The sequence below is a fragment of the Notothenia coriiceps genome, unplaced genomic scaffold (assembly GCF_000735185.1).
Source record: "Notothenia coriiceps isolate Sejong01 unplaced genomic scaffold, NC01 NC01_scaffold00003343, whole genome shotgun sequence".
In the NCBI taxonomy this organism is placed as follows: Eukaryota; Metazoa; Chordata; class Actinopteri; order Perciformes; family Nototheniidae; genus Notothenia; species Notothenia coriiceps.
In genome coordinates, this window is record NW_011336044.1 from 33,064 (window position 1) to 44,369 (window position 11,306).

The following is an 11,306-nucleotide window of genomic DNA, read 5'->3' on the forward strand; positions in this document are numbered from 1 at the left end:
GACCGTAGCGCAGGTGCTCTGCATCGGTGATTTTGGTGGGCGTTGTTGAAGGGCGGGGGTAAAGGACATGCTGCCAATTGGGGGGAGGTGGTCGACGTAGGCACGGTGATGAAGACGGGGGAGATGGTGCGCGTCTCTGCGGTGATTTTGGTGGGCGTCGTTGAGGAGCGGGGGTAAAGGACATGCTGCCAACCCTGCGTATCGCCTTAGTTTGGTCTTTGAACTCCAGGAAGGAATTGGTGCCAACCCTCTGTATCTCCTTCGTGTGTTCAGTGATCTCCAGGAGGGTGGGCGAGGGTGAAAGGGTGAACGGAGAGTAGAGAGAGCTGTGGGGTGAAGGAAGAATATCCTCAGAGGTGATAGGGGGGGTGAAGGGCGGTGGAGACTCCTCCATTTGTCTCCCATAATCAAGACATTCCTCAGGCGGGTGCAGTGATAGATTTTCAAGGTTTTCTGAGCGATGTGTTGTGTCTTTTCTTGTTTTGATTCCTCTTGTTGCTTTTCCTTGGCAGAGGGAACAGATTGATGACGTAGGCAGTTGAATACGTTAGAGATAAACAATTTCACTCCTGACTTGTTCAGGCAAACTCCATTTGCCTTAAAAAGATGTCTGCGGTCCCAGAAAAAGTTAAAGTTGTCAATAAAAGGGACAGAATGGTCAGTACAGGCAGTTGAAAGCCACGTGTTCAGTGCAAACAGTCTGCTGAATCTCTCCACTCCTCTTCTGGCTGGCGGTAGAGGGCCACTGATGAACACCTCTGCATTTAGAGAGCTGACAGTTTCCAACAAACATTCAAAGTCTTTTTTCAGCCCTTCTGACTCTTGATTCACAACATCATTTGTTCCAATGTGCAGTACCACATTCTTGGGAAAAAGGAGTACTTTGGTGTTGTTCTTACTACACAGACTTTTTATATCTCTTACAGCAGAGTCACCCACAGTTTCAGGCCCAGTCGTTAGCTTTCCCTCTAGCCTTTTACTTTTGGAGTAGCTATTGGTCCTTACCCTGCTGTGTGAAGAGGACAGGTTATCCAGGTCATCAGAAAGAGATCTCCGGTTCTGGGTCAGTGGAGCGTATCTGTTCTAGCCACATAACTCATCTTCCACCTCCATGCCCTGTGTGTTAACTATGAGTCTTTCACCTGTGGTTACTGTCTGGGGTTATAGCTGATTTATTTACTGTCTTTCCTGTTTTGTATGGGAGATGTAGTGAAGGAAATATGATCAGGAAAAGGGAAAGAGTCTACAGAAAGAGAAAGGTCAGGCTAAAACACATAATCGGGACACATTTATAGGCTCAAAAAGATGGAGAGGAATGGGTGAAAGGACCAAAATAAAAGTCTAATTCAGTCCAGATCAAACTATTGCAAATGTATCTGAAATACATAAAATGGCATTGTAATTCTACAGTAAAGTTAATGTTAAAATATGAGAGTACAGGGATCTATTCATTTAAGGCAGCACACTGTTCTGGCTTTTAGTTTTTAAAGGTCAGACATGCTGGTCAACAGTCATTGCTCTTTTCAATAAAGCAGCTGGAAACCATTATACATTACATGTGATGTTGTGCTACAGATCCTCTGTAATATACCCTTTGATGTATATCGGTGTACCCTCAATTTCCTGCCGTAACCAGACAATTGATCAAAATCTTTTGAACTCTCTGTCTGCGTCAAACCTATAACAATTCCAGAAATTCCACCTCCAGGTGGAGCCCTGAGACCCACAGCTGACTTTAGAGGGGTGAGGATGTGGGAGTAATAATACGATAAGAACATCACAATACAACTTCAACGAGTCCCACAGACCGTCTTGTCCTCTCTGAAGAGCCAGCCGGTCTGCGCCCTGGAGAAGGTGATGGACTTGGTGGAGAGAGTGGCCGAGTAAACATCGCTGCTCATCAGGATGTCCACTTCCTCCTCCGTCTCCATCTCAGACTCCTGAAAATACAGCAGAGGGTCAGGAACCCACAGAGGCATCCACACTCTGACTGATGTAACAGCAGCATCAATTGAATGTCTGTTAGCAAGAGCAAGATATCTTAACCACTACTGGCCAGATTAAAAATGAAATACCTAATATGTTGCAACGATGCTATTTAGTCATTTACTGAAAAGAGTTATGCTTGTCATGAAATTGGGCGTCTTTTTTTTTCTTTATTATAGCTTCCCTTTTATCACCACATTTGGAAATGCAGTAGAGCTAAAACAATTAAATCATTAGTTAATTTAAAGAAATTAATCTGCAACTACGAATTGAGGAATGTGAATAAGGAATATAGAAAAATAGTTTACTTAAATGTGGACACATTTTGCTTTTTTGCTAATGGTCAAAACAAGATATTTCAATATTGCTTTGAGAAAATATATTCACTATTCTCTGACATGTAAACTAAACCATAAATAAACAGACCGATTGTCAGATAAAATCAATATTAACAATAATCATCAGTGTCATTCTTCTTGTATAAGCATGTCTCACACACCTCGTGGTGTATCCGCTGGAAAACCTTCTGCTCGTTGTCCAGCACAACAAAGGACTCGGAAGGGATGGCGTTGCCGTTGAAGATGAAACTGAGGTCCCCACGCTGACACTTCATGTCTGTGAAGTCTATCAGGGTAGTGTCCAATCTACACACACACAAGTATGCACAAACAGCAGAGAGTGTGTTTAGTTTAGTGTGGGAACTTTAAATACATTAGAGGAGAAGACAGCCTAACCAGGGAAAGGAAACAGAGGGTGACAGAAAAGAGCTGCACTTTGGCCGACACTAAACACCAGAGTCAATACTGATGTATTTCACACCTTTGCTCTCAGAGTTAAGAGACAATGTGTGTGGTAATCATTGCCATGGGCGACCAACAACACATTTCAAGACTCTCTTTTTGCACTTTGTCAAAGCGGGTAGTCCGGGGATGAGGCAGGACAGCAAAGAGAATAGCTGATCTCCATTAAATACGCAGTGGTAGGAGCGGTGTAGGTATGACAGGCCTGACACTCTGAAGCCCCAGAATGTAAATGAACTTGCTGTGACAGTTTTTCTTTCACTCTCTCCCTCTTTTTTACTCTCTGTTCCTCCAGGATAACGAGAGGGCATTTTGAATACCAAATGAGACCGCCAGGAGCAGTTCCACAGAATAATGACAGGCTCTACATCGAGGATATCTCACACAGCATGCAGAGACACAAACACACTCTGTGCCAAGTTGATTCTTCAAATAGATTTACTTGGTATGTTATGATACCCAAATATGGATGTGCTGGATAAAGGGCTGCCCTGGTTTGTCTCACAAATAAGCTGCTGTGCATCTGTGTCAGAGACAAACTTCTGGTAGTTCAAAACTGCCAAAAGGCCATGAAAAGCAAAAAACATGAACAACAGGAAAGAGGGGTCCTGCTGTATATTCATTGTTGTGACCATGTGTCATCTTGCGTCTTAGGGTGAGGAATTTCTGCGGAACAATAGTGAAACGCTACTGTATCTCTCTCCCTAGGAGGCTCTGATTTAAAATTGAAACACAGAAGTAAAAGATCTGTGCCGCCTTTCAGCTTCCTCATACTGCGGGCAATGATTTCACACTCTAGTTAGCCAAACTAGTTCAAAAGAAAACGGGGAGGTAGAGAGGAGAGGTTGGTGTGTGCAGCACAAGATGACAAGGAGACTTGAAAAAGGCCTCTGAATTTTCTTGTGTATTCGATCAGATCACAAAACATATTGCTGTCATGAAGCAGCCGTAAGATGCCCTACCTTGGTTCAAAACATCAAACACTTTACTTATATACATTAGTTGACAGGACTTGCCTGATGTTGAGGCCCTGCTTGTAGATCTTACAGGCATCTGAAGGCAGGATTCTGGAGAGCAAAGGCACTGCAACATGAAGAGATACAGTAAGGACATGTGAAACTACGCCTAAATTTAGAAAGCACGCTCAATAATGCAGACCACCGCGCTCCTCAAGGCCTCGGTATCATATAGCTCTGTAACTAGAGGGCAGTACAACGTGAATGTCTGTGGCTAAATATGTCAGACTCACGAGAGTAACTGAGAGCAAGCAAAGTATATCATAGCTCAAAACTCAAGAGGTGTTTAAAAAAACAAAATACTGACACTATCATGTGAAGACTTAAGCTCTTTAATAATGTATTGCCTACACATTTGACATTTACAAACTGTGTTGTGCAGAAGGTTTACATTTAGTTACAGCCATGTGTATTACATAATACTGCGCTGCTAGTCAATAATTGACATTCAATAAGGACACAGTGAGCTCACAGAATGATGTCCTTGCTCACAGTGCTGACTAAGCCCACATGGCACATTTCATCTGTATCCAGTTACAGTTTATCAGGTGAGATTGTGCGTAAATTCAGTGCAGCTGGAGAACACATTCTGCTTCTGGTTTGAGGATATAATAATAAAAGGAAAGATGTGGACATTAGAGGGTGGTGTGTCCACTCATGTCCAGCAGGAGGAGGCATTTTCAGCCTGTAGCCTCTGGTCACTATGAGTCTCTTACCACACAGATAAACACTAACCAGAAAGACTTGGCAGCCTCCATTACATTTCTCTGTCTGTAACACATTGTTCTCTTCCAGAGTGGATGATGTTTTCTGCCACGACTGTTAGACAGCAGGTTTTGATTGACTCACCCCAACTTTGGAAGTCCCAGTGAAGCTCCAAGTAAAAGTCTCCAAGCTGCAAACAAAGACAAATACATCTCAATTACAAGTAGAACTACATGAGTGGAAAAGTGGTAAAACTAGTCTATCAAAAGGAATGTTGTGTGCATACAACAAATACTGAAAAATAATTCAACACATTTTCAAAATAACAAACAAAAGATCATTGCAAATTACAAATCTATATTGTGTATAAAAGCCGCTCAATGTACATGGACCTGAGAAAACATGAGCTTTCATCTCCATCCAAACAAATCACGCCTGACTGATACAACTCAATACATCCCCATTATCCTGCGAGGTGTACTGAAATGTGATTAACTGATCTCATCATCATCATCATCACTGGTGGTCTCAGTCTGGCATTCAGGCCTGATGTCAAGCAGAAAGCAGATCATCATTTCCCAGAGCTGCATCATTTCTGACAATGACGCAGACAAATATAATCTCTGCCTCATCATCCAGGACGGATCTCATCCCATACGTCACACACAGCTGAATGTCAAGTATCTCGTACAGACATCGAAACCTAGAATTTCTCTTTAAATGCAGCTCAAACACACAGGGTTTTAAAAAGTTGAACTCTTTTGCTCTTGCACACTTGCTCTCTTTCTCCCTGAAGCTTTTGTGGGGGTGGCATTGCTTTAAAGCTGTCCTTGAATCTGAAATAGCCAGATAATTATGCCTATGAGTTTAGTGAGTTGCCTCACTAAACTCATGTTAGGCAGAAACAGCAAAACACAGAGGCTAGTAGCTTGGTTAGCACATAACGGTGTCTGTACATGACTAAATGTTTACAGTATGCATATGTAAGTGAGACACAGAGACACGAGAAAATGGTCTGTGGGTTGGTAGTAAAATGTTTACAGTGTGTGTAAGTGTTCATTTGACGGCACACCAAGCAGCCACAAAAGCCCTGAGCTTTCATTTAACTTTTAACACCACTCTGACAAGACTCTATCTACAAAAAGATGATAGGGGCATGAAAAGTAAGAATCTCTGATCAGCATCCAGACTCACTTCTTTCAGGGCTTTGAGCAGCTTGGGCCTCTTGTCCTCCACTGTCTCCCTGGATTGCTGCTTCAGCTTCCTCAGCAACGCTGTGACTGCAAGACAACAAATAAAGACAAAAGAGAACCATGAGTGAGAACAAAACAGATTTTTGCTGTGTAAAAACACAATAGTTAAAGAGCTTTTTCCAAAGGGGAAATTATAGTATGTGTACAGAAGAAATACAAATGTTTCAATAACGTCTAACTGATATTTTACAGAATAACATGTTGCTTTTACAGAATCTGATCCCGCCACTTAACTTGCTTTAAGATGATTTATTCCCCATTTTCAAAAACTAATTTCTTTACCAAGTTGCTCTTGTTTTGGCAAACAGGAAGCATCTTTCTCTACATGGCATGGAAGCCAGCTTTTAGTTAATCATGATAAGTTGGCTGAGGAAAATTGTGAATTTTTTAAGAATCATTTGTAATGTGCCAAAACTAATGCTGCCTAAATGAAGCACTGTACAGGAAAGTTATTATCCCCTCCAACATGGCGATGGGGGGCGGAGGGTCTCTGTTAAGGTTAAAGTTTAATCTTATGCCTGTGTGAACGTACTGCGAGTCACCACTATTATCCTAACAACTGACTCCCTTGGTAAATCCTGTCAGCAATGTGACATGCTAAGGCAAACATCACATAGGAAACAGTAACGATAGCTTTCAGCTCAAGGTTACGCTGACTTCCAGGGGCAGAGGGGAAACTCCCAGCAGCCCCAGGCCAATCCCTGCACACCGCCTGCAGGGATCAAACATTTCCAGGAAGTTCAAAGGGAGCCAGCCTGGGAGATGTGGAGCTTCCTGCTAATGAGCTGCGTCTGTAACCTCCTTAACGACCCGGGGAGAGACCCTCGCAGGAGACCTTTACCCTGACGGGGCAGATTAACAAGCACTCACAGCTTTTAAGCCCGATGGCTGCAGAAGGCAAAAGAAAACACGGTAGAAAATAAATAAATCCACACCCAGCTAGCAAGCATTCTTTAAATGTTATTTACTGTTTATAAGGGGGTTGGAGTAACAGTTTCTCACAAATGTAATTCAATTACGACATGATTTATTAACTAATGGAAATCGGAGAATAAAAATTGGCTTCTGACACCTGGACTTCTCTACATTTAAATAGTGGGAATAAGGCATACTCATTAGCCATTAGCAATTAAACGTTACTGCTACATGTGGAGAGAAAACATACAGAAACATGTCGTGCATACTGTCTTATTGATGCTCCCAACGAGAGGGGGCGGAGGGCTCGATGATTAAACAAGGCCAAATGAGAGCACAGGCACGCAACTGCACACACACACACACACACACACACACACACACACACACACACACACACACACACACACACACACACACACACACACACACACGAGTGAAGGACGAGAGTGTCTCTTTTTGGCTGGGCTGCCTAATGAGTGTGGACAAGCCCCGGACGGGGCTCCTCCTGATCCTCGCCGCCTCTCAGCGGGACGAGGAAAAAGAAACAATCTCACCATCTGCTCACAAACCACCCAGCCAACACAGCCCAGAAACAAATGCTGCCCGCTTTAACACTAAACCAGACTGACTCTCCACGCTGGAGATACTTCACCCAGATACTGATGAGGGCACTTCCCTGGCATTAATTAGATGAGTGATCTCAGTGATTTTACCTCCACACACTAATGACAAGAGACAGTCAGCTCCATTTTGTATTTACATCACCACAAACTGCTACTATTTAGCAATTAGGCCGGGATCTAGCTGGACAACTGCTGCTGGCAGGTCTACAACGACCTGAGAACAGTCAATATTGACTCAGGATGGCAGTCACTGTGTGTGGGGGAGCAAAGCAGGCAAATGGGTTCCTCTTAATTTAGTTTCAAATTTTTTAAGTTACTGAGGTATGGTCAATTAACTTTACAAGACGTCTAAAAATACTTAAAACTGCTACATTTACTGGATATCACACACCACATGCAGGATTGAGAGCTTTTAATCTTTGATTAGAGTTAATAAGCTGCTTAAAATGTAGTGGGGAGGAAGGAATATCCTCTCTAAGTCTCAGCAGGGTGAGCTTGAGCTTTAATATTTAGTTTTTATATTGTTTTGCCATAGATTTTATTGCATTTCAAAAGTGCCTAAACCCTACAGTATTTGACTGTAGGTCCATAACTACAGCAGCGTGTTTACATTATTTCAAATCTTATTTCAAATTGTCTTTTTTTTATTTGGCGTTTTTTCTTGCAGGAATTTTCATGGTACAAATAAAAATATATAAAAAGATTAAATCAGAAAATTATAGCACAACCATACCTTCCCCTTGTCTCTGAAGTCCTTTAAGTACATACTGAGGATTTATCATGACCTCAAATAATAACCAAGCTCAAACAAAGTCAATCAGAGATATTTGTTTATTTGATCCCAAAACGCAGTAATAATAAAAAGACAAGCATTAATTGTTGCCACAATCTTCTTTTAATAAGGCAAGGAACAATGAAAGCAAGCTGTCTAATAAACCCAAACATGACTGTGGCAGCCTTTCAACAAGATCCAGCAGCCGACAACACTGCTGTGTGAGCAGGACAGATATAGCTCCTATCAAACAAAAAACGACAAAAAACTATTTCTGAGACACATTTTGCCTCCTTGTTCGGATGGTAAAGCTGTAAGTAACAAAAAGCTGAGGTAAGAAATAGATTGAATCAGAAACTACAATAAAATGATGCACTAATCGCCCCAGGACATTTGCCTTACAGTAAATCCAACAGAGACTCCACTTCCCTTACAGACTCTGGACTGACTCTGACTCAGCTCTTACTGAATCACCAGTGACTGTATATATAAAAATGAATAAAGGCAGGGCTCTGCTGGGCTAGGCCAATAAAGGAATCAACATTTATTGCGCCGAAAATGGGTCACATTCACAGTTTCTGCACTATTGACCTTTCCTGTCATTGTGGCAGCTAGGTGAAACTGTGTGTGAGTGTGCAGACTCCGCCGTTTGGAGCTGAGCTGTCACAACAGAGGCCCCGCCCTGTACGTTGGAGCGAGAAACACAACAACAACAGCCCTTCTCAGTGGCACCGTTTTGGCTCCAGTGCAACAGAAGCTGCCGTTACTCTTGTCTGATGAACAGACTGACCTACTGTACCTGTCTGCCAGCAGGTTTCTCCTGTACCTGTCTACTGATCTCTTTCTCTGATCCGGACCACAAACTCCTCTCACTGGCCTGCATCCAGGAGAGGCAGGTATAGTCATAGTGAAACACTCTTTTCAACAAACAAACAGGATTTTTGTATCACTCTTAGTTAGGCTTCTCTCCGAGTGTACACTTGCCATATGGTGTCAACAACCAAAGCTACTATGACAAAGAAAAGAGAGCAGTTGGGGGGCATTCAAACCGAAGGCGGCCCTCTTTTTAAAAACAATGCAGAGGGCTGCGTAGGGCGTGTTGCTTCAGGTATCATTGAGATGATGAAATATGATCCAGGAAGTCCATTTTTAGGGGTTATCCAAAATCAAGTACAATGCTTACTTTTTTCCAATCAAATAATGAAAACCCTGTGTTTGTAAGCCTTGAAAAAAGTTTGGACTTGAGAATTATTATTATGAACTAGAAGGGCCATTTTAATTTGTGTAAATATATTGCATGTTCCCCCCATTTTTTTTTTCTAGGATAATGCTCTAACCTTCTACTTAGTTTCATGCAAATCTGCTAATCTTACCATAATCCTTCAAACAGAAGACAAATAGCAAACACGATCCCAAAAAGTTATTGGCAGAGATGACAAAGAAATTCTATGATTCTTTAAAAAAATAAAAACCTTTAGACACCCTTATATTCTTAAAATCACAAACCACTACACTGCTTTGGTTTTTTGGTATGAAAAGCTGTGAAATATTTTATAGTACATCCACTTCACCCAGCTTTACCTTCATATCTTCATAACACTATGACTTCAGTCAGAGATTTTCTGTAGTTCCCAGAATCATAGAAAGTTTGTCATGAAGTAGTCTCTTGACGACCCGTCAACCCGATATTAAAATGCAGGGCTCAACGCTAACTTTTAAAAGTGGTTGCCAGGCAGGCATCAGCTTTTGGTTGCCAAAACTGAAAATATGGTTGCCATTTTTAGTCACCTTATATTTTAAATAATTAAGATACTATACAGTTATACATCAACTTAATAATGAAAATGTGACACAAAAGAATTTTGAAATGCTTTACAATAAGTAATTAAAACAATTAGTTGAAACTAAATTGCTAGTAAACTTGTCCACCCTCAATTACTGGTATACTAAATACCAGTAGTGCAGCTGTTGTCATGTTCTTCACAGATCAGTAGTTTCTTGGTCATCCGTTGTCTCCCTTTCAAATTTGGGTTTTCTTGACCTTTGTGCTGACCCCCACCATAGATCCATTGGCCCTTCAGCATTGAAGTCTTGGATTGGCCAGACTAATGAAAACCATTCACAGTTAAGAATTAGATATGAATTATTAATGCTGTAAATTACCTTTAATATGTTTAACTATATTTAAAATGTGTTATAGAAGTGATTATATTTGTATGCCAATATTTTCCTATGGTAAAGTTTTGTTTTGCACTTTTATTTTGGTAGTAATAAGATCGGGACTCATATTTTGAAGGAACTTTTACCGGAAGTGAATGCACAACGTAGCAGAATCATATATAAATGGACGTAGGGTCCGTGACGTCACCCATAGGATTCTGATGAGTTGCCGAGAAGCCCTTAGTAGGCGGAGTCGGCCACTAACGGCTCGACAGTGACGTCAGAGTTCAACTCCCGCCTGCTCCAAATAAGGACAAAGATACCAAGCTAAGGCGGGACCTGCTGCCACCGAGCTGAAAGTTCTAGAGCTAGCTGAAGCTACCAAGCTAAGCTAACATGCTCGCCATCGGCACACTGCCGTGGCATTTTACGTTTCTAAGGTAAGCGGACATGAAACTATTCAGCAAAACTATAGAATAATAATCTAAGTTAATGAGTTTTTAGCATAATACTTCAGAATCTTAAAATCCCTTAACGTTTGTATGCAATTGTGCTAAATTCAACACTGGAATCAAGCAAATATTAATATGTTTGCATGACATTAGTTATTTATATTTTGATATCCCTTAACTATACGTTTAATACATTTAAGTCAAGCTAAGGTACATTTCATGGTAGGTAGTTCTTACCTGTGAGGCCTCCTCCAAACAGCATAATAACCAGACTGTATCATTAAAACTAAGTACCAGTTCTAGATCCTTGACTTTAGACAAACAATTCAAAAGACAACATGTATTTAAAGATCAATCTTTATTTGAATGTGCCTCTTAACCTGATATATTAGTTATACAGTAATAGTATTGACAATCTAAAAAAACTGAGCAACTCAACAGTCAACTTTATGTTTCTTATTGTCTAAAGCATTTATTATTTTCATTTTCCCCCTCTCATATTCAGTGTGGACGGATTGAGACAGCGTGGTGTCCAGAAAGCTGCAGAGACTTCAGGGAGAAACCTCCGTGTGATGGACGTACTGTCTGTTTGTTTGGCCCGGAGAGGAATGAGGGTCTTTC

General features: G+C 41.3%; 1 protein-coding gene across 1 annotated transcript in view; it reads right to left on the bottom strand.

Moving 5' to 3' along the window:
* ankrd13c (ankyrin repeat domain 13C) overlaps window positions 1–8,083 on the bottom strand; it is a 14,865-nt gene extending 6,782 nt beyond the window's left edge. The window contains exons 1-6 of the mRNA XM_010766506.1: window positions 8,035–8,083; window positions 5,702–5,787; window positions 4,652–4,697; window positions 3,803–3,869; window positions 2,486–2,630; window positions 1,809–1,940 (exon numbers count right to left, since the gene is read on the bottom strand). Coding sequence (XP_010764808.1) covers window positions 1,809–1,940; window positions 2,486–2,630; window positions 3,803–3,869; window positions 4,652–4,697; window positions 5,702–5,787; window positions 8,035–8,083 — 525 coding nt within the window. The remainder of the gene's footprint in view (window positions 1–1,808; window positions 1,941–2,485; window positions 2,631–3,802; window positions 3,870–4,651; window positions 4,698–5,701; window positions 5,788–8,034) is intronic.
* Window positions 8,084–11,306: the final 3,223 nt, after the last annotated feature.